At 41.3% G+C, this 24,055-nt stretch overlaps 1 protein-coding gene across 1 annotated transcript in view; it reads right to left on the bottom strand.

The window, feature by feature from the left end:
* CDK17 (cyclin dependent kinase 17) overlaps positions 1-24,055 on the bottom strand; it is a 180,374-nt gene that overhangs the window by 79,917 nt on the left and 76,402 nt on the right. Inside the window, exon 2 of the mRNA XM_074941864.1 lies at positions 9,766-9,914. Coding sequence (XP_074797965.1) covers positions 9,766-9,883 — 118 coding nt within the window. The 5' untranslated portion in view covers positions 9,884-9,914. The remainder of the gene's footprint in view (positions 1-9,765; positions 9,915-24,055) is intronic.

Here is a 24,055-nt window from a genome sequence, read left to right as displayed (position 1 = left end):
CGACCCAGTCTATTAATTTTTATTTACCTGCACCTAATACAGACTATGGCTTTTGGAGTTATAACCCCAAACATTTGGAATAATCTGCTTGTAATACTGAAATAGGAAAATGCAGAGCCTGATGTTATGAAACCTTTAATTTCTTATCTTCGGAAGCCTTACGAGTGCAAAAATCTAAGATTACGATAGCTGAATATTTCTTTCGACTATTTTAGACTGAGTGTCTTGCATTATATTGCTTGTATGACGTTGATTTATGTTCCAAGACTCTTTCACCTTACAAAAGCCAGTTGTTTATTCCAGGTGTTTATCCCTATAGCAGAAATATTTCAAAAATATATTTTAATTTGTATATATATTTTTAAGACTAAGAACAACCAGAAGACACATACAGTTGCCAACTTATTATAGTCATGGAGATCTGAGGTGAACACTACATAAAACACTGTAATTTAGCCACTATCTTTTACAGGGAGTTCCACCAGACGCCAGCCTATTTCCATTGTGCTGATGAAGAATACACTCATTGCAGTAATAGGCAAAGTAGTCACATGGGCCTTGGTTCACATCTTCTCAAAACATTATGCCTTAGTACATGCCTCTGGGGTGAATGCTGCCTTTGGGACTGCAGGTCTGCATGCAGTCTTAAACCAGGCTCCAAAGCACCAAAATGTGGTGCACTGCTCAAGAGCCACCTGAAATGGGATACTATTCGAAGAAGACTGAGCAGGTGGCAGACTAATGGAGCTTTAGATTCTGAAGGGGAGGTGGTTCTGGACCCTCAAGCAAAACATTAATGCTTAGATGATGATCATGGCTGAGTAATAGTGGTGGTGGTGGTGATAGGTGGTTCTCTTTTCTGAAACCTGGGGCTGTTCTTAAAACAATTCCAGGGGTCTGTGGAGGGAGGGAATTGGGCTGGGTAGGATCTCTGGTCCATCTGTGACCTGCTAAACCTCCTTTTGTTTGCAGGTATGTAAACACCAAAGGAGTGGCAATAGCACTCAAATCCTTGAGAGAGTGCAAGGATTCATCAGTGGACTTGGTGAAGAGCTTGAAGCAATCAAAAGGAAGGTCCTCAATGGTGTTCTGGACCTCCCTTGGGATTCCTGAGGATTGCAACCATAAGGCACGACACATGACAACCACTGCAGAAATAGAGCAACCTGCCATATTGGCCACATCTAACAAGGCCTGTAACAAAGTCCCTCACTAATAACTGACCTCTGCAATGCTCAAATTCCTCTTGATGTTTAGGAGGCAGAAGTTCAATAAGAGTTATATGTGCCATAGTTTGTGTGATTATACTTGTGATGAGGCCCTGATAATTGCTGATTCTGAACTATAATGATGCAGAGGAGTAGCTCTTAAGACCAGAGAGAACCAGGCATTTTGGGCCTTTATCATGCGGGGTTACTTTAGAATGGTGTTGCCTGCTACACTTGTTCACAACACTGATGACCAAAGAATTAGGTATTGAGTGTGTGAACAGAAATTCAGAATCCTCAGCAGGAAAATAATACTTTTTATCTGCTCTTTCACATGTTGGAAGTCAGATGGCTGGGATTTGCCAAATGGTTTTGACAGATTCAAGTAAATCCTGGCTTAGCAGCAAGGCTACCTAATATAATGTGGCAGTTGGAGAATGTCAAGAAGTTTGTTAGGTCTCATGAAGGGGATGTGAAGGGAGTCAACAATCCTTTACATAAGCTCCTGGAACTGTTTAAAACCATCTGCACTGGTGGGGAGGGGGGGTGGAAGAGACAACACTGGTGCTTCATTGGGTGAGGAGAAGGAGTAGATGCTACTTTGTGGTGTACCTTCCTCATCAGCCCTTTTACCTTGTTCCTAGAAAGATTCTTTCTGAGGCAGAGGCTGATGCAGAGGGATGGGAAGAGCAAAGATTGCTGGGGTGCTCCCCATGGGTACAGCTAGGTGCTCCAGAAAACAGTTGTCAATAAGCAGCTTACAGGTCCCCATATGACCTTTAAGGGGAGCCATAATGAAAAGGAGGGGGTACCCAGGACTGATCATATTAGACAGAATGAGGAGTGATGAAGCTGCCTGTGTCTTGGAGTTTCTCTCTCAGAAAAGATGTCAGAAGAGGTAGCTCTCGGCTGGTAATCGAGTGATTCTCTAATGGAAATCTGAGAGTCTGAAGAACTATTTTCCTCATAGTCCACGGGAGAAGCAGACAGGGGTGGTATTGAAGGAGGTTGCTTGTCTCTTTTAGCAGGTAACGAGGAACCAGGCAGTGCCAGAGAATGGTGCGGTACCAGTGACAGACAAGGCTCCAGTAGCAAGAGTATTTCCTTATCCATTACTAGAGGTGACTCCGGTTCATCCCAGACAAACAAGAGAATCTAAACTCCTGCAGTACGGGGTGAACCTGCACAGAAACTTGGTGGGCCCCTGCAGGGAAAGGTGGTTCTGAGAGTGACGTTGGGTTTGACAGCATTAAGCAATCAATTTGTGACACAGAATTGGGTACCACAGGCAACATGGAAGCAGGCCCTGCGGTTGGTACCGCTGTCTTTGATGCAGAGTCCTTAGGATCCCTAGCTCCATGATCACACTTAAGTGGCACCAAGGCTGGTTTCATAAAGAGTGGTGCTGTGTACCTAGGGACTTAGAAGTGCCTGAAGCCTTAGCTGCGGGGCTCTTGGTACTAGGAGAGCTTGGAGCCCCAGCAGTACCTTTCCTGGGATACCAGGTCTCTGTGGTGACCTACTCTTCTTGGCACCAACTTTCTTTGAGGGGATCTTGAAGTCCTCTTTCTGGAAGTCTTGGTACCATCCTCTTGTTCTCTGTGAAGGTCTAGTCAGTGGATGAGCAGGCTGCAGAGGATGACAGAGCACTGTGCTCATTGGAAGACCACTGCACTTGGAAGGGTATCAGGGACTGGGTCTGAGGCAGGTCAAAGGAAGCACTCCATCATGAGAAGCCTAAGCTTTATCTTCCTGTTCTTTCAAGACCTATTCTTAAATCCCAAACAAATTTTACACTCTGATGAGACGTGGGTGTCCCCTAAGCAGTGGATACAGTAAGAGTGACCATCACTAACTGGGATAGAACCCTGGTAAATAAGGCAACATTTAGATCCAAGGGACTTAGCCATGCCATGAGGGGAAAAAATCCTTCGATGAAGCAAAGACTCCCAGAGGGTGGGAGAGGAACAAGGAGTCCCAAAGAAGCCTGCTCAATAAAAATAAAAAAAATCCTAAAACCATAGTAACTAGTAAAAATAACTAAAAGGGGGCTAACTGAAATCTAAAATAAGAAAATCTATAAACTATTCCCTAAACAAAAAGCTAGTATGAAGCAGGCATTGCAAGACATTCCATCTCAAGCTGAGGTGGCTGAGAAGGAACTGAGTGTCGTTTGTCCAACACTGCTCTACATACCTTCAGTATGGGGCAGGAGGATAGCCTGGGCAAATATGCGACTGAATGAGCACGGCTACCAAAAGTCTCCAGATGCACATCCACCTTAGATCAAAGTACAGCACCCATAGAGACATTACTTGAAGAATTAGTGAGAGCTCCCCATTTCGCAGTGAATTTTCCCTCAGAGAGCTTGGGAAAGTATTCAAGCAGACCTCATCTAAAAGGGAGTTCTACAGGAGGACATTTAACTCAAAGATCTGCCACTGACCTGGTCCCGTATGAATCTAGAAACAAAGTGCAAGCAACCACTGGGCTCATCATAAATGCTGAGCAGGAGGCAATCACTTAAGGCCTATTTTATGAATTATTGGATATACTATACTTTGAAATATATCTTTTGGCATAACACTACAGATCTCAAGGACTGGTATAATTAGAAGCAAAGCAAGGGGGTAGCAGTGTTCTATATTTTCAGTTTTGGATCAGCTTCCTGAGAAAACCTAATTAGGAGCACATTACAGTAATCTGATGTGATAAAAAGCATAACCATAGTGAGATCCATGTCTGAGAACTACAAGCAGGTTTCAAAAATAAACTGGAGAGGGTAAAAGTGACTCTTGACCACTGTGATAACATAGTCTTCTGTGCTAAGAAAACTACTAAGTTTTCAACTTCTGCATCTATCTCACCAGGAGGAGGATGTAAAACTTGAACAAGGGACACACACACAATTAGATTTTTTCATTGCAAATTTTGCCCCCTTCAATGTAAAAATACTTGAAATCAAATTTCAGAAGAAAATTCAGAATTGTTTCCACATGAATTAATCCCTTTACGGCTGCATGGATGGTTATACTTAAGATCTTTCTATTTTGCCTGGTTTTATTTAGACACGAAACTTCTGTACTGTCATGGGCTTTCCTCCATCCCTGCCAAAACTATGATCTAAAGCTGTCCTGGGTGTAACAATCTCCAGTGGGAATATTCTTGTCAGAATACTTGTGTAGTCTGAATGATAACAATCTTGTTAATGCTCTAAAACTAGCAGGACTTTTTTTTCTTAAATAGAATGTTAATAAAGTCATGTTACAAGATCAGGGCTTGCAAGTGGTTGCACATGTTAGAGATCTCAATTACTAAAATCTCACTAAAAATACTTCCTTTTCAGTCTGTAATTACACTGATAAAGCCAAAGGCCCTGAGGAGTACTAGATTCCACAATCATGGAATTTAAGTTTTGGTGCAGCTGTCTCAGAAATCCTCCTCCCACTTCAGTAATCTAGTTTTTCCTGGTGATTCACCCACCATCTCATTTTCTGTCTTTTCATCCTTAGGGCACACTCATTACCTGCTGCATGTGTTCCTTTTGCTCCCTCAAAAGTGGGAGCTCTATTGTTTTCAATGCATGGTTCAACTAGTTGGTAAGTACTACCTGATTTGTGATATATCAGTGCCTAGAATGCCATACAGTACTATAGATGTGGTCTCACCAGCACTGTGACATTGTGTATTTGCATATACCGTCCCAAACTGGCTTTTATTTACTTCTATGTTACCTAGAAGGCATATATCTACTATTCTCTATGCCCTCCCTCCACCTCTACTGAGAATTTAGTTTAATTAGCTTGCACTAGTAAACTAGTCTATCTTCATTCCAGAAGAAGCGAGAAGAGCTCCTCCTCTGCCTAACCATTTTTATTCCTCCTCTCCTTTTTCCCCCCACTTCCCCTTTCAGCTCCCCTAGAGGTCTTCATGTTCCCTCTCCATTTTTCCCTTTTGACCCCACCATCCCCAGGGTTCCACGTTGTGACAATCTTCCCTTTGATAACTAGATATACAGCTCATTCAAGTTAGCAATCTTGCTCCAGTCATGTACTTCTGGGGTCCTACTGGTTTTGGCACTACATCAACAGTAATCAGACCCTGGCTGACCTAAGATTCAAGGGACCAGTGCCCTTCTTCTTTCATAGCATTAGGCCAGTGCTGTTCTTGCACACAACACCTGCCCAACATTAACAGAGTGAAACTGACAAGGATCAAGGCACACTGTTCTGAAGCAAGACTTCTTTCACTCACTATGGAAAAGCCAAATGCCAATGATGCTGCCAGTTTCTGCCACACCCTGGCATTTCTTAAAGATCTTTCCACAAGTATTGCCCAGGAATCTAAATACAATGAAATGTGCCCTATAAATACTACCAGCTAGATTATGATTAAAGATAAGGCTGGCCCTAATTTGCCTGAGGTCTGGAAATATCACAAATTAAGCCATAACAATAAAGTGATCGATAATATGCTCAATATACTACATTGATCTAAAAGGGTTGAAACTGTTTGAATTAGAGACCATGTAGTTACTCGAGGTCCAGGCTTATTTCTGGTTATTATTTTACATTGTTTCAAGTGCATGGTCCTGAGTATTCTTTTTTTTTTTAATGCAAATTTTTTGCTGTTCTTTAACTCTTCAGAGAATGGAGCCATTTGATTGTTTTGTTTTCCTAATTCTACCCCGATACAAACTCAGTCAAAAATCAGGTTTAAAATGATTTTTTAATTCTGTACTCCATTTCAAGTATCTTTATTCAGACTATTACAACACAATGTCATATATTATTGCCATATGATAATCACTTGTTGCTGAAATTTCTTTCCTTGCCAATGACACAAAAATGAAAATTTAGTTAGTGAAAGGAACAACCAAAAGGATACATATTTACAGTCCTATTAACTTGGCATTCAAATGGCAAAAACTTGAAAGTCAAACACACACAACATTATTAAAACTTGAAAACTAATGCAAACATTTTTAAAGTGTATAAGAATCTGCTCTTTAATGAGAGATAGAAAGAGGATTTTGTAGCCAACATTTTATCCCAGAAGCTCCAAAGATGGTTATTTTATTTTATTCTTAAGGACAGCTACACAGTGCATGCTTACAAACACATCAACAAATCTCTTAATACTCATATGTTGATAACAATTCATGAGGAATGTCATTTCATAACAGAAAATTTCCTATGCTAAACAAAAACAAGCAAGTTTTTAATGGAAATGGCTTGACATATTCAACTGTTGTATCTGCTTTCAATAAATAGTGCAACCTTAGGCCAGGATCCTGCACATATTTATGCATTTGTTTAACTTTACTACCCCGAATGCTCCAGTTACTACTCACAGTAGTAAAATTAAGTACATGCAGAAGTGTTTGCAGAGGCAGGGTCTTGATGACTAATAACTACCCTGATAAGAGGAAGCTAATAATGGGTGTTTATATGCATCTATCACACTACAACAGGCAGCTCAGATTACCCCTTCTAACTTCTAAGAAGAATCCCTACAGTTGCCTTTGAAGTTGTAAGAAGTTTGTTTTCATTTCAAATTATTTTAAGTATAAGAGGGAATTCCTAGCTGCTATTTTTGATTCCTTCTATATACAAGGAGAACCTATACAGGGGTATATGAACATTTCAAAGTCTTATTTCATTTTAAGATATCTTCTTTATACACTGTTTATTGTGGTCTTAATACGGGTGGCCACATGTAAAATAAAATGTCAGTATAAGCCTAAAAACATAAAACTAAAATATGATTTCCCCAAAATCAACACAACATACTCTAGAATGTAGGCTACCTTGAATATTGATGTTTGTCAGGGCTAAATATTCTGTACCTCATGCCTTGTGCTTTACAACATATTCAAGATGGTTTTATTATAGTCTAACATATCCCTCCTGTGCTATTGCTTACTTAATTTTTTTTTAAATTTTTCTATATGGTTTCTCCTTCCCACACACTGTCTACCATATACAGTGTTCTTTCTTCCCTTCGGTTTCAATTTGTTTCTACTTCCCAAGACATGTTGGCTTGACTCACGTTTGGAAGTGAAATTAACATGAGAATTCTGCTCCTGAAAACGTGCTTCAGTGAGCAGGAGTCCTGTTTTAATCGATTCTACAAATGCCTTCATACAGAAGCAGAGCACACAGGTTCAGCAGGCAAATGAAGCTCATACACAGAGATGTATTTTCATACGAGTTTTCAGGTATGCAACCATTCATTTTCATTAAAACAAAGTTACAACACTCAAATTAAAAAATTACATAAAGGTAAGACAAGCATCTGCCGAACAAACTTGAAAGTATTCCTTTAAAGTTCTTGTATACAATACGGAGTATTTCACAAGTATACAAAGCTCTGAGAAAACACAGCCATTAACAGAGAGAGCCGCAGGTGAGATACTGTGGGAAAACTGCCCAGTATTTCCCAGAATGCACTCCCTTAAAAGGTTAGGCAGTGCTAAGTTGGACACAAAAATAACTGTGCTAGAAAAAAAGCTGCTGTGTAGACACAGATAAAAACTCAATCCATTAAACTCAACCCGTTAAAGCTGAATTTTCCAAAGTGTTGGGTATGAACTGCTTTGGGGAGGAGGCAGAATAGTGGCTCACAACGCAAGGTTAAATGGAGGGTGAGAAATATTTTATTTTTCCTAAAGAGGAGCTCTTTGTAATGTGCACGGGACCTAAAAGTCTGCATAGCCTCTGCCGCTATTAAGACTTCACAATTTTGTAAGTTTTCACAATTATTATTCAGAAACTTGGAATGGCCATGAAACCAACAAAAATCATACTAATTACTCTGCTGCTGCCTGAGAAAACTATGAGTGTCAGCAGAGGCAGGTAGTGGAGGTAATCACCGGAGAGAAGGACTTGAACCACAGAGGTTGGGATAACAGAGTAAAGCAAAAGATTGTCTTCCCGTCACTACTGCAAGCAGCTAAGAGCAGAAGAAAGGCTACAGTGATGAAGACCTCACAGTGGCCAAGATGTTTGTAGGATCACAGAATTATTCTTCTCCCTACCTAGGGGTGTGCACATATGCTTCAGTCACATTCACTCACAAGCACATGGCTAGCGCCTGAATGCATTGTTCAGAGATATACAGATAACTAAGTTATTCAGCACAATGGAGTAGTCCCACAGAGGATTAGATATGGTACTCAGCAGTTTTAATTGCACCACTTGAGTTCTGGTCTCTGTGACATCCTGAATAAACCTTTTTCACATAACAATCACTCTATATCTGAACTCTCAGTCCTCATCCTGCACACCTTCACTAGAAGAGGCTGAGAGCTTAAATTCATAACTTTGCTAGACACTAAAAATCATGGTCCTAATAAAGATACTTGACTGATGACTTATTACAACAATCTGTAACGCACTAAGCCCCCTTTTTTGTCCTATGACTAAAGCTGCGAGTCCCTCATGGAGGTCACAGATTCCGTGACTTTCCGGGACCTCTGGGACTTTTGCAGCGGCGGGTGAGTCTCAGTTCCCAGCCAACGGGAGCTGCGGGGCTGGCGCTCAGGGCAGAGGCAGCACACAGAGCCCCCTGGCCGCAATTCCACCTAGGAGCTGAAGGACATGTCCCCGCTTCTGGGGAGCTGCGGGGAGCCAGGTGGGGAGCCTACCAGCCCCGCCAAACCTTTTCCCCCAGCCCCCACCGCCAGCACCAGCGTGGGTCCTGGGCACCCACCTCCGGGCCACCACCCGCCCCGCCGAGCACCTCAGAACCCCCATCTGCCCCCACACCCCCAGAGCACCCAAGATTTAGTCAGGGATATATAGTACAAGTCATGGACAGGTCATGCGCTGTGAATTATTGTTTACTGCCCGTGAGCGGTCCATGACTTTTACTAAAAATACCTGTGACTAAAACGTAGCCCTACCCATGACCCCAGGGGTGTTAATGGGCCACTTCACCTTGAATGTTCCCTTAGAATGTGTTTACCACCGATGTTAACAATCTGTTCCACCTTGCATTTAGCTGTGACACTCTGGGTACCTTTCCCAGACCTGAGGAAGAGCTCTGTGGAGCTCAAAAGCTTGTCTCTCTCACCAACAGAGGTTGGTCCAGTAAAAGATATTACCTCATTCACCTTGCACCTCTAATCTTCTGGGACCAAAATGGCTACAACAACACTGCAAATCATTGAATAATCATTCTGAGAAGCCAGAGTGATTTAAAGCAGTTTGAAAAAATGCTGGAGACCAAAAATAATTATATTTAAATGGTTTAAAATTAGATATGTACTGAAAATTCATGGTCTCTGTACCACTTGCTATTTGGGACATTAAGTACATTAAAAAATATTGTAATTTTTGAGAAAATATTTCAGTTCACCTTTAATATTAAGCAAGTTATACAATGTGCAAACCGAAAAAGACAAAAAGTCCTAATGTCGGCCAAAATGGAAAGGAAAGAAAATCTAACAAGCTTCTAAAATATTATAAACAATGGAATATGTTACTTTAAAAAAATACTATCGTGTTTGACAGAATCCTTTTAATTAAAAAGAAGAGGAGAAAAACATACTCACCGTTATCTTTGCTACTGTTTTCTTCAATTGTCATTTGTTCTGCCAGCTCAGACAGTGACTCATCAATGGTCTGGCTTCCACGCAAGGTTAGGGAAAGTCTCCTCTTAAACTTTTTCATTCTATCAATGATCAGTCTGGCTTAAGGAAGCCTGTACAAAAAAAAAGGAGGGAGTGGAATTCCATTATTATATAAAAAACATAGGATATTAGTAGAACTGAGTTACTGAGCACACTGCTAGGTTTCAGAGTAACAGCCATGTTAGACTGTATTCGCAAAAAGAAAAGGAGTACTTGTGGCACCTTAGAGACTAACCAATTTATTTGAGCATAAGTTTTCGTGAGCTACAGCTCACTTCATCGGATGCATACTGTGGAAAGTGTAGAAGATCTTATTATATACACAGAAAGCATGAAAAGATACCTCCTCCCACCCCACTCTCCTGCTGGTAATAGCTTATCTAAAGTGATCACTCTCCTTACAATGTGTATGATAATCAAGTTGGGCCATTTCCAGCACAAATCCAGGTTTTCTCACCCCCCCCCTCTCCACACACACACACAAACTCACTCTCCTGCTGGTAATAGCTTATTCAAAGTGACCACTCTCCTTACAATGTGTATGATAATCAAGGGGGGCCATTTCCAACACAAATCCAGGTTTTCTCACACCCCGCCCCCCCCCCACAAGCTCACTCTCCTGCTGGTAATAGCTTATCCAAAGTGACCACTCTCCTTGCATTGTGTATGATAATCAAGGTGGGCCATTTCCAGCACAAATCCAGGGTTTAACAAGAACGTCGGGGGGGGGGGGTAGGAAAAAAACAAGGGGAAACTGCTACAATCCAAAAAACAAATAAAAACTTGAGTTGCAAAATAAATAAATAAATGAAATATAAAATGCGGGAAATATTGCAGATGGTTTACTTGTATACACATGATCTTTTGGCTTATTATGACTTTTTTACTGGAATTTAAAATACAAAAAAAATCACATTTTCGGTTTTGAAATTAAGACAAATACTCATGTTAGCACTTAACCACTTCTACTACATAGCCTATATACAAAAAATTGTATCAAGTAATTTGTACACCATTTTAAGAATTTGTGAATTAGAAATATGTTCAGAGAATGACTACTAAAATTGTTAGCGAGTAATTTTACAAGTTAAGGCACTGTTTATTTTACTATATAATGCACCAAATTAATACTGAAAACAATTTCTAAATAGATATAGCAAGCTATATGTGCCCAAATAAATAACTGATGAAGAGAGCTGCAGATTATAGTTTTACAAGGTAGGTGATTTTTACATAAATAGTTTGTACCTTTAAAACATCTCATATTAGTTTCCATGTAATTTGCACACTACACTGGATTTGTGTTTATACCAGTATCTTACTAGGGTCCTGATCCTGCATCGGGATCCACCAGTACAGATCCTGCGTCCATGCAGAGACCCAGTGAAAACAAATGAAGAACTGAAAAAGCTAAAACCGGAGAAAATAATATTATTTCTCTAATTTCTTTCACTTTAATAGTTGTGTGTGTTACTACTATTGTGGAAATGTGATTTTTAATTTGAGGTCTCCTTTTAAAAAATATTTGCATTTTTATTATTTATGAAGACCTCTCTTTTAGTCTTTGATTTTATTAAAACTATTTATTTATTTATTTTTAATTTTGGGCAGATTTTAAATTGACTTCATTGACTCTGCATTTGCAGATCCTGAGATAAGATCAGGGCCTATAATTTACTGTTAAAAATTAAAACGAGTTAGAGAATAAACACTGGATTTATATTTATTAAAAGAACACTCCTTAAATCTGGCACAAAGTTTAAAAACAAGTTTCCACAAAATAAATTAATATGGTTCCACAATTTTGTTCTTTAAAATTCCAATGAGAAATTTTTAAAAATGTCAATTTAATCACATTTCCATATGATTTTTTTTTTAAATTTACAAATGACACAAGTAGCTACAAATATTATAAAAAATTAGAGAAAATATTATTTTCTCTTTTTCAGTATGTTTCCTTTGTGTATTTGGAAACATGCTGTACATAGTCAGAATCACTGTTCTGTTGAAGGTCAGTTTAGCACTTCCCATCTCGGAGGTGCAACAATTCTCCAGAAAGGACAATATTTTTGGAGTTTAGCGTACCCATCCTACACACACCCACATCATATATCATCTGAAAGCTTATTTTATGTACATTTTGATGAGGTATGATGTGGGACTATCAAGTGGTGTGGTAAGCCAACAACTGAGGAGACACAATGGTACCCAAAATGAGAAAGTGTCATTTTTGGTTCAGAAACACTTCAACATGACTCTGACTACAGTTTATACTTTAAGTTAATTTCAACATCTTAATGTTCTGTTTTCCAGTCAAAGATAGCAAACGACAATGTATTAAAAAATCTGGTGTTGCATGGGCTAGTATTTACTTCCAGAAATGATGAGCTGTTTAGCAAAAATGGCGAATATCAACAATTTGCAATATACTAACACAAAATGTTTTCACATTGCATGTTCATAATTGTCATAGTATCTCCCCCTGATAATAGCTTTCTATATTTTCAACTAAAATTTGCTGACCAGATCGTTCTCATACCGAAGATTGTGCACAAGTGAAAGTAGATTACCTGGTATAATTTGTACTGAAGAACTGACAGCTATCATAGAATCACAGGATTGGAAGGGACCTTGAGAAGTCACCTCGTTCAGTCTCCTGCACTCATGACAGGACTAAGTATTATCTAGACCATCCCTGACAGGTGTTTGTCTAACCTGCTCTTAAAAATCTCCAGTGATAGAGATTCCACCACCTCCCTAGGCAATTTATTCCAGTGCTTAACCACCCTGACAGGAAGTTTTTCCTAATGTCCAAACTAAACCTCCCTCGCTGCAATTTGAGCCCATTGCTTCTCATCCTATCCTCAGACCTTTGGGGGGGGGGGGGGGAGGAATTCTCCCTTCTCCTTGTAACATCCTTTTACATACTTGAAAAGTGTTGTCTCCTCTCAGTCTTCTCTTTTCCAGACTAAACAAACCCAATTTTTTCAATCTTCCCTCATAGGTCATGTTTTCTAGACCTTTAATCATTCTTGTGGCTCTTCTCTGGACTCTCTCTCCTATTTGTCCACATCTTTCCAGAAATGTGGCGCCCAGAATTGGACACCATACTCCAGTTGAGGCCTAATCAGCACAGAGTAGAGCAGGAGAATTACTTCTCGTGTCACTTACAACACTATAAATGTATGGTAATTCCTAATGTAATGCCTCTCCATCTGTAAGCTGTTGTACATATAATGTAGCATGTAGTCTGCACGGTAGAAAGTTTTAAATTGTAATTACCTATGTGACGTGGCACCCTGTAATGCTTTATGGGGGTATACTTATGAGTGTAAATGTGACATAACTAGAACATGTTTTATGCTAGATATGCCATGTAACATATCTTTGCAAAGGTTATGTTCTACCGAATGTATTCATCCTATTTGAATGCATGTACCATTTTTATATCTGAAGTTATGAGCGTTGGCTCAATGCTTGTGTTTAAAGTGTTTGCTGTAGCAAGCACATAAGGCAGATTTGGTCAACATAGTGTGAAGGGGTTATTCAAGTAATTGAGAGTACTTAACTAACAATGAACTACGGGAGACACCAATCCACATCTTAGCTTTCCCTTTGAATGTTCAAACTAACATGCAAACAATGACACTGGCCTGCAAAAAGGGGAATCATTCATAGACGTGACTTGCCCAGGTGACTGCAAAACTCCATCTTGTTGAGGGGATTTTACAAAGGAGAACAGAGGGGTTTCCACCCACAAGAGAAAGACTATATAAGCCCCTGGAAACCCCTCCATTTTGTCTTCAGCTGGCTCAAGAGATAGCCTCTCCACCCCAAAGAGATGCCTGAAAGAAACAGGAACAAAGGACAGTAATTACGGGGGTGCGAGTGATTGTTCGACCCAGACTAGGAGGAAGTCTAGTCTGTCAAAGAAGCTTATTGGAACATCTTTGAGGGTGAGATTTACCTGCATTTAGTTTCCTACTATATTAGGCTTAGACTTGCGTGTTTTATTTTATTTTGCTTGGTAACTTACTTCGTTCTGTCTGTTATTACTTGGAACCACTTAAATCCTACTTTTTATATTTAACAAAAATCACTTTTTACTTATTAATTAACCCAGAGCAAGTAATTAATTCCTGGGGGAGCAAACAGCTGTGCACAGCTCTCTATCAGTGTTATAGCGTTTACCCTGTATAAGCTTTATACAGGGTAAAATGGATTTATTTGGTGTTTGGATCCCATTGGAAGCTGGGTATCTGAGTCCTGGATCAGGAGCAATTCCTTAAGCCGTTTTCAGTTAAGTCTGCAGCTTGTGGGGATGTGGTTCAGACTTGGATCTGTGTTTGTAGCAGGCTAGCGTCTCTGACACAACAAGGCAGGGAACTGAAGTCCCAAGCTGCCAGCGAAAATGGGCTTAGAGGTAGTTCTCAGCACATCGGGTGGCAGTCGCAAGGGGGTTTCTGTGACCCAGACTGTCACAGTGGTGTAGTCGAGCAGGATCTGTGCACAGCTGATTGCTGAGATACTGGTAGTGATTTTAAGTGAGTTTTAAGTGTGGTGGCTGGAGAACAGACAAAGTGGTTACTGGTCTGTTATTTTCCATTTGCTTATTTCAGGTAAGGGAAATTGGGACAGAAAAGTAAGCAAAATAAAGGTTCTTAAGCGGTTTTCAGTTAAGCCTGCAGCTTGTGGGGCACGTGATTCAGACTTGGATGTGTGGGTCGGGTGCAGAGAGGATGTGTCAGTGGCAATTGTTCTCAGTCACTCAATAGGTCCCATTCCTAATTCCCTCTTCCATGCTGGTGGAACAATGAGAAAAACAGACAAAGCTGAATTAGGGCAACAGCTGGAATCTCAAGATGAAAGAATTCAGGAATCAAGAGCATGCAAAAAAGAAAACATAGTGTACATCAGAAATGATGGCTGAAGACAAATTCCATACATTCAGTGAACTGGCTGATGAACACTTGAGGCAGGTCCTAAAAGGATATGGTAAAGCTAATTCTGTAATTGAAGTCTTGACAGATATGACAACAGTAACTCTGTGAAAAGTACAGAAAGACAGCATCAGACAGGATCTAAGGTTGGATGCAAGAAATATGAGATGTTTGGTGGACACACTGTCTCTCCAAGGAAAAAGTTTCTAAATGTGACATCCAACAAGCAGAGACTTGTAAAACTCCTTATGAGTATATGGTTCAAAATGCATCTGAGAGTGTAGGAGCACACCCAACACAAACACACTTTCTTGATGCAGGTGTTTTCAATGGTGAAGTGACAAAAGTCTATCACAAGCAGAGGTGCTGAAGAACCAAAGACTTACACGGTACTCAAGAGAAGCAGACCCAAGGATGTTTGTGCATGCTGTATATACTAATATGGCATTTGGGTCTCTTGGTATCAAAGTAATCACAGGAATTAGGTCATCCAATACCGATATTTTGGTCATTGCTGTTCACTACTTTCCAAAAATGGAACACACAGATAACATGTGGATCAAAACAGGCACCATTACCAGCACAACTGAGAAGTGCTGCTTCATACCTGTGCATGCAATTTAAGATGCACTCACTCCGGACTTCTGTAACATACTTACTGATGTGAACGTGTTAACAGAATGCAACTCTGTGTCATTCATATTTGGTACTGGGGAAAAAAATCTGAGTTTAATGTTGTCAAAACAAAGGGAATTTACCACTTCAGAGATCTTGCCAAATTGGGAGAGAGTAACAGACAAGCCAAAATTTCTGCAGCAAAGAAACTGATAGCAATGTTGTATGACCAGAGCGAGAAAGAAAAGAAGATCCAAAGGGTATGTCTACGTTTCAATTAGACACTTGCAGCTGGCCCATGCCAGCTGACTCAGGCTAAGAGGCTGTTTAATTGCACTGTAGACATTCATGCTCCATCTGGAGCCCAAGCTCTAGGATCCTGAGAGGTGGGAGGGTCAGCTCGAGCCCAAACATTGACACTGCATTCGAACATCCCCTTAGCCTGAGTCAGCTGGCATGGGCCAGCTCGGGGTGTCTAACTGCAGTGTAGATATATCCAGAGAAACCAGAATTGCTTGCACCTCAATCCAGCCATCAAAAAGGACGAGTCATTGGCCAAACTCCCACCATGTGAGGAGAGTTTGGAAGAGTATGTGAAAAGAGCATCTTGGCAAACAAAGATTTCGATGTCTTTGCACACAGATAAACCATATACTGGATCACCATTGCAACACGGATAGAAAAACGTGGATGAAATACTTCTTGTATTCAAAGGCCCTGTGGCATCTGAGCTTCTACAAGATCTTATCTGCCTTGTACCAAAAGGGTCGCTGCACAGTCAAATGTGTCTGCAGTCAGAACAATCTTCCCTGCAGAAAACTGTGTACATGTCAAGGCAATGAAACACCCTCTTGACAGAGATCATAATGATGAACAAGACGATGATTATCATGTTGACTAGAAATGTCACCAGTACTATTACATTCCAGTGACACTGGTACAAAATTATTAGATTTTGTTTTACCATTTAGATTGTTGTTGTGATGCTTTGAGGTCACAAAGAAATACAATTTTATGTCTTGAAATAATACGCAGAATCATTGAACTAAGAGAAAAATGCAAACATTACAAAGTGGTCATTTTTACATGTTGATGGTGTCATCGTTTATCCCTATTTCTACGGTAACAGTACCACCTGACAGCTCCACATCATATGTCATCTCGAAGTAGCCATAATAAGCTTTCAAATGACGTATGATGTGCATGTAAGTAGAGAGGGTAAATTCCGTCAGCCAAATCAGTGGTGTCTGCCACTCACCTATCTCAAGCACGAGTACGACACACGGTTCCCACTCTGGGGAAAGCTCATGTGCTTTCTCATCCTAACAGTGACACTACTGTAGAGCTACTGCTATTCTTCTACATTTAGTGTCTGCACAGTACTGGGGAGTGCTGGGAGCTGGGCAGAGTGAGTGGTATGTGGAAGTCCATTTTATCTTCCCAAGACCTTTGCAGAGGCCCAGAGCACCTTGCAGTATTTGAGGCAGCCTAGTCCTTTGGTCCTTCAGAAGCAATAAGACAGAAGGCATCCAACAGACAGCCCCCCAGTAGGACTTGGAGAAAAGGCAGAAGACACCCAGCAAGGAAGGTAAGGAGAAGGCTCCCTCCCCCACCCCCACGCATAAGACCAAAGAAAAATTTGGAACAGTCCAGAACAAAGCAGGAAGTAGTAAACTTTCACAATCACGAATGTTGATGTCAGAAAAGGAATGGAACCATCCACCTCTGCCAAAGCAAACGGCAGCAAGAAACAGAGACCAGTCTGTGAAGTAAATGCTGGAGAAACATTTCCCAACCTCCTGATCCTGCCTCCAGTTCTCCCCATGGGAGCAGAAGTAAGCCCTAGCCTCTTCCACATAAGCCTTAAGACTGAGAAGCATGGACAACAGGGGCCTGGAGAAACCCTACCCATCAAGCCTTTAATATAGGATCTAGGACAAAAGGCAGCAAGTTTCTCTATCCCTTGTCCCTTTCACAGAAACAAGAAAGGAACAAGGATGGGAGAGCAACATGTGCAGAACTCCCCAAACTCAATCCCCTCCACAGAACTGAACAGCAGGAGACAGTGCCAGGGAGAAGGGACAAGTGAAGGTGTGTGGGATGGATAGATACTTATATTGAGGGCTGGTTCTAGGGGGGCCCCTGAGCACCAACTTCCGGGGTGCTGGACTGCTAAGCCTCTTTGGCGTTTTGTTTTGTCTCTCTGTTCTGATGGTCTGGCTTGAAGTTGGATTTGGGGGAGGGGGGCTCACTTGCTAGGGGTGGGGGATAAGATGAGAACAAGGAAGGAGGGAACTCCTGTGCAGAAAGAGGCAGCAAGAGAGACAGCAGCAGCAGTTATGACTAGGACAATCATTTAGCTGTAGCTGCTTACAGATATGTGCACAATAAGCCCTTACTCCCCTTGTTGTACATATATTTATCCTCACTTGTATGGCTCTTTCACCCAGCAATAGAGGAGAAAACATAAAACAGGAAAACCCAGTGAAAAGGCGAAACATTTAATTGATACTCATTGTCTAAACTGAGGGATATGCAACAAGTAAAGTAAAACAGGATTTTAAAAATCATGTCACTGTCATAATCTATAACATTTTTAGTAACATTAGTTACACCATTACTTTTAAACGGATGGTATCCCTTTAAGCTGACTCACTCGCCTTCTTGCCTATTGATATGGAGCATTCTAAACAAAAGGGTAGAATCAGATGAAGGCGTGTGGTAGTGAGAGTACACATTCACAAAAGGAAACCATACATATGTTCTTAAGTGAACACAGAAAGACTAGATGACACGCTATGGTAAATACATTCAGACATGGACAAAGTCAGGATCTTTGGGACTTGAAACCAGAAGTCTGAGAAAGCCAGATGCAGCAGAGAGTCAGTGACAAACCGATCATGTCCAGGGACAATGTAGTAGAGAGCAGAGGAAGGAAAGATGATCCTGTCCAGGAATGACAACAGTACAGGTAGAAAGAGCCAGGAGTCCAGCAATAGAGGATGTTGGAGGGGAAGAGGATACTGGACCACTGTACAAACCCAGTTATGTCAGAAGTTTTTTAAAGTATTTTTCCTCTTACCCTAGTCTAAATTTGTACATGCAGCAAAACCACACCACAGGTCTGACCACTTCACAATTTCTGCTCAAGAGGACCCATGTCTAGAAAAGCAGGAGCTTTGCAGGCTGGGACTAAGGAACTTCATTAGAGCAGTATGGGAAAACTTGGATAGTGACTTGCTGTTTCAACTGATGTTAATACCTTGCATTCAAGAAAGGAAATTCTCATTTTAAGAAAATGAATTTAAAGAACATTCCATTGAGAGCATTTATATTTCCTGTTCAGGACTTGCTTATTGCATAAAAAGAGGTCTGGAATTATGTGCATTTCTGTGCTTATTTTTTCTTTTCCAAAATGATGGACCTAAATTTTTCCCTCATGGGAAAAGACAGACTAGATGTGTGTGATTTTAGTTCACTGTCCTAATGTCTTCTTTGAAGCCTGTATGTCCCAAACTGTGCTCTTCTCAAAAAGCACAAAAAGCCTGTGAGTGGATCTAAAGAACAGCCTATCTAGGTACAACTCTACCTAAGGCAGTCCGACAGACAGACAAATTCTCTCTGATTTTCCATGTGGGCAAAAACTGAGGATAAAAGATGCCTTTACATGGAACAGGATACCACAACGGACCCTGACCCTACACAGATTTAAGAATATATATAACTTTACCCAAATGAGTGGTCCTACTGATGAAGTAGAAAAGTAAAAATAAATAAATACTACATAGATCATTCTTGTACTGGCAGACACATGGGCTAGATCAGCAGTTCTCAAACTTCATTGCACCGCAACCCCCTTCTGACAACAAAAATTACTACACGACCCCAGAAGAGGGGACTGAAACCTGAGCCCGGCGAAGCCCCACTGCCCTGGGGGGGAGAGAGGGAGGCAAAGCCAAAACCGGAGCCCTGCCACCTGGGTGCGGGTGGGGGACTGTAACCTGAGCCCCACTGCCTGGGCAGTAGGGCTCGGGCGTCAGTTTCAGCCACGGGACCCAGCAAATCTAACGCCATCTCTGGTGACCCCAACCCACCTTGGGGTCCTAACCCACAGTTTGAGAACCACTGAGCTAGATTATCTAAAAGGTTTTTCTAATCTCTATCATCTATGAGTATAAGAATAATTGTGTTATTCATCTGTGGGGTGAGCTCTTTTAGAATAAATCTTTATAACATTTTGAAGTGTAGATGCAGTCAAGGGAATATCACCTTTACACATAATACTGAGAGTCTCAGAAAGTGTAGCGTCTGATCAGGGAGTAGGAAGGAATGAGCCTTCAATAGGGTGCCCACTGAAAGAAGAATTTTCTGTACTCATTCTGGGATGGCAACACTACTGTGACCCCCAGTGGAAAAAAAATTCCTAGATGAATACAGTTGTGAAATATTACAAGGAGTTTTATCATGGCTGCTACAAGCTTCATGGAACTGGGCATTTTAAAAGGACCCTTTTCAGAAAATATTGGGGCATTTGAAAGGATAGAGGTCAGACTAGCCAATCATTTAGTCAGGATATCGTCCCCTCTTCTTGCTCTAGAATACAGGAACCACAATCATGACCATGTAATTACCCTGGAATGCTATTCGTAAGACCACAAGTTAAGAAGTAATATTGCAGATGAGTAGGCTTCACCAGTTGTACCAGAACAATTTAAACAAACAGACATTAAAATGGGGGAGAAGCGGGGGGAACTGTTCTTCAGTCACTTCTTCCTTCCATGAGAATTCAACTTTTAAAATAAAAAACCTGCCACTACTATTGTGGACAAAGACATTTTCTTAGACAATCTGCATTGCTGGCAATCAATGAAGGAGACGGGGTGGAAGGGAGTGACCACCAGCTAAGAGCCAGAGATGCCAACATTCTTTAGTTGATTCCTCACTGCTGCCTACCTGATTAGAAGACATCTATTAGTCCTGGGCAGGAGAAAATGAGGGTTCAGAGAAAAATCCAAAAATATGATCCAACACAACAACTATACACAACATGTGTCTCAAAGTCTGCAATAATTTGAGGAGTAGTCAAGAGAATAGATACACTCAGTCTAAAACAAAAAAAAAAATTAATGGAGAATTTCGGCTGCTAAATAACATTTCTAATTTCCCCTAATTAAAAAAGGTAAGCACTTCTTTCTTCAGAAAACAAAGAAGATCTGATTTAAATTGAAAATTTAAATCTAAGTTACTTTACAGTTACCTATTTGGAATGAATAGTTTTGACTCAATGCAACAAGACTGCTGATTCTTTTCCCTGGAGCCCTTACCAACTGTAAAAAGAATCTGCACTGTCATTTTATTTTTTGAGCTTTAAAACAGAGCATAATATTTATGACTGTTCCATTTTTTAAAATGCAAGGAATATATTAAATCTATACTGAACAAATGGTCTTCAACCTAACTATTCTACAGTGAAATGTCAGATATTAAAAACACACACTTGAATGTAACTAATGGCAATCCTAATTTTTGTAGATAGACAGAATGAGGACACAAACGATCTGATAAGTATCAGAGGGGTAGCCGTGTTAGTCTGTATCTGTAAAAGTGGCAAAGAGTCCTGTGGCACCTTATAGACTAACAGACGTATTGGAGCATAAGCTTTCGTGGGTGAATATCCACTTCGTCGGATGCCGAAGTGGGTATTCACCCACAAAAGCTTATGGTCCAGTACATCTGTTAGTCTATAAGGTGCCACAGGACTCTTTGCCGCTTTTATCTGATAAGATACAGCAAAACTGACAGAGACATATTTGTTCCATCCATACGCCAATGTGAACTGAATCAAGCAACACTAAATTAAAGAGATTGCTGTTTTTTATGAATATGTGCAATTTGCTGTTGTATAAGACTCCTTTGATATTTTGCTCAGAAATAAAACACTATCGTTTCCTGAGAAACCCCAACTCACATTGCTGAACCTTAGCTTTAAATACACAATGGCTGTAAGACTATAAATATTTTTCTATACACAAAAATGTACTTTCCATCATCGTCACCATTAATTCATAAGAGTTAAAGGTATACATATAAAATTAGGATTTCAGCAGATCTAGTAACGGTCCTTCCCCTTATCCCCAAAATTGTTTAGCCTTAATCTCTAGAGCATATCACTGAAAACAAACTGTACTTTATTTCACTTAAAATTTGAACATATCTATATGACCCAGACTGGAAATACCAAACTCTCCCCGTTTCAGGTTCTCCATTCCCATATAGCTGAAGCTACCCTCCAATTTAGCAATATCAAAAAAGGCAGGGTGGTCATGTCTGAAGCACACTGAGGCACTGTGACTCTAGGATGAGAACCTGGGGGCACAGTTGTATACAGCTTTGAAGGTAGTGTCAAGAAGCTTAAATTTGATATCAGGTGGGAAGCCAGTGGGATGTCATTTGCTTGCAAATAGCAAGGGAAGTGGCCCACACAACTAGGAATAGAAAAGGCAATGGTCATGAGATAATCTCTTAAATTCTGGTCCACAGTTAACAGAGTTTGAAAATTCCTGACCTAATTTCACTTTATCTGTTATTTTTCTGATGTCATCTGCGTGGTTCGTCTTCTGATAATCTTAATTTACCTAACTATTAAGCAACTTAATTTTGCAAACCTTTCCAGCCACACTAAAAAAATGTATAACCCAATTTCTTTATACTGATGGAACTGGCAATTTGGATAAATTATTTGTTCCCAACTAATGGCACGAAGAGCGGGCCACAGGGACTTGCTGGCTGCCGCTTCCCACAGCTCCCATTGGCAGGAATGGCGAACCGCGGCCACTGACAGCTGTGGGGGGCTGTGTCTGCAGGTGGTCAACATCAGCAAAATATCTCTTGGCCCGCAATCAGATTACCTTGATGGGCCGCAGGTTGCCCGTCACCGTGCTAGATGATTTTAGAATACACCAGGATGCTTCACAAACATGCAAATGTTGGATCAAATTGGTAAGTCTTATTGTATTATAGAGGTCTGTTACTGAACTTGTGAAACAGGGCTCTGGGGACCGCGGGTTCCAAGGATCACACAAGTTGATCCCGAGATGACCTGCTGACTGAGTCTTCCTCCACGCTCTCCTCTCCTGCTAGGTGAAGGGCGACTGCGATGGATATGGTTTGGATGTAACACAGCCATAGATTCCTTGTCTCCCAGACAAGAGCTGGGAATGCACACTTCCGTGCTTGTTGATGCAGTACATAGCTATGGTGCTGTCTGTAAGCACCTGTGCTACACAGACAAGTGAAAGGTCTCGAGGGCCCAGCTCAATACTCTGAGCTTCTATATGTTCATATGGAGTATGGACCCCCAGGTGTACTCACCTGGGGCCCCCATCAATCAACTCCTCCCCCTCCCTCCCAGCATCTCCTGCATGCCATGGAACAGCTGTTCTCCGGTGTGCAGGAGGCACTGGGAGGGAGAGGGAGGATCGCAGACAGGCGTGCTCGGGGGATGGGGTGGAAAGAGGTGGGGAAGAGGTGGGGCAGGAGCGGGAAGAGACGGGGCAGGCCCTTGGGGGGAAGGGGTGGAGTGGGGGTGGGAAGAGGCAGGGCAGGGGAAGTGTGGAGTTGGGGTGGGGCCTGGCGCTGAGCACCCCAAGGGAAAATTAGAAGCTGGCGCCTGTGCAACCGTCAATGAAAGGATTCTGGGTTCAATAGCCTGAGTTAAACTGACATAGGGCCTTCTTTCTGACCCAACAAATGGACGGAATTGTCTGTCCAAGCATGATCCCAATCCTTCTTGGGGTGGGTTGGAAGGACTTGGCACAGTCTGTGTTCTTGCGTTGAGCAAAAGGGCTTATGAATTGTAACCACAGGAAAACCCTTTGGTGGGGTTCAAAGGACTTTTCACAGGCCAGGGCCCTTGTGGCAGTCAAGGGGTGATCTCTGGTAAGCTTGTTAGGATGCTTGGAGGTTCTTTTATTGTTTTTAATATTTTCTCTGTAATGCTTTTACCTTAAGAATAAATGTCCTTCTTCAGAAAGAGCTGTGTGGTAACTTAACTGTGGCAATTACACGGTTTACCATCTCTGAAGAAAAAAGTAAAGCAGGCCTGCTTAGACAGTTTGACTTTGCTGGGGAATTCATAGTGTAGATAGGGTGCTCTGCAGCCTGGAAATATCCTGGTCAGGAAGGAGAGAGCGAGTGTCTACATCCAAGAGACAATGTCTGGGGAGCCAAAACCTAAGAAAAGGTGCCCTTGCTGAACCATCGAGGGAGAACACAGTATAGTTGCCCTAAATTGTGACAGTCTTGTACTGGCTGTTCCCTGAAGTAGTCAGAGTCCCAAATCTTGAAAAATCTCTTTTCTGGAAGAAAGGCCCTGAGTGGAGTCCAGGATTGCTCCAAAAAAGTGATCCTCACCTCAATCTGCACAAAGAATTTCTCCCAGGTAATCAACAGTCCCGGTTACCGGAGGAGGCTACACATAGAATCATAGAAATGTAGGGCTAAAACGGACCACATGGTCACCCAGTCCATTCCCTGAGCTGAGGCAGGACCACCTAGACCATCCCTGACAGATGTTTGTTTAATATATTCTTAAAAACATCCAAGGACAGGGATTCCACAACCTCCTTAGGTAACCCGTTCCTGTAATTAATTAGAAA

Source organism: Natator depressus, chromosome 1 (genome assembly GCF_965152275.1).
Source record: "Natator depressus isolate rNatDep1 chromosome 1, rNatDep2.hap1, whole genome shotgun sequence".
NCBI classification, from domain to species: Eukaryota; Metazoa; Chordata; order Testudines; family Cheloniidae; genus Natator; species Natator depressus.
This window is presented reverse-complemented; position numbering and strand designations above follow the sequence as displayed.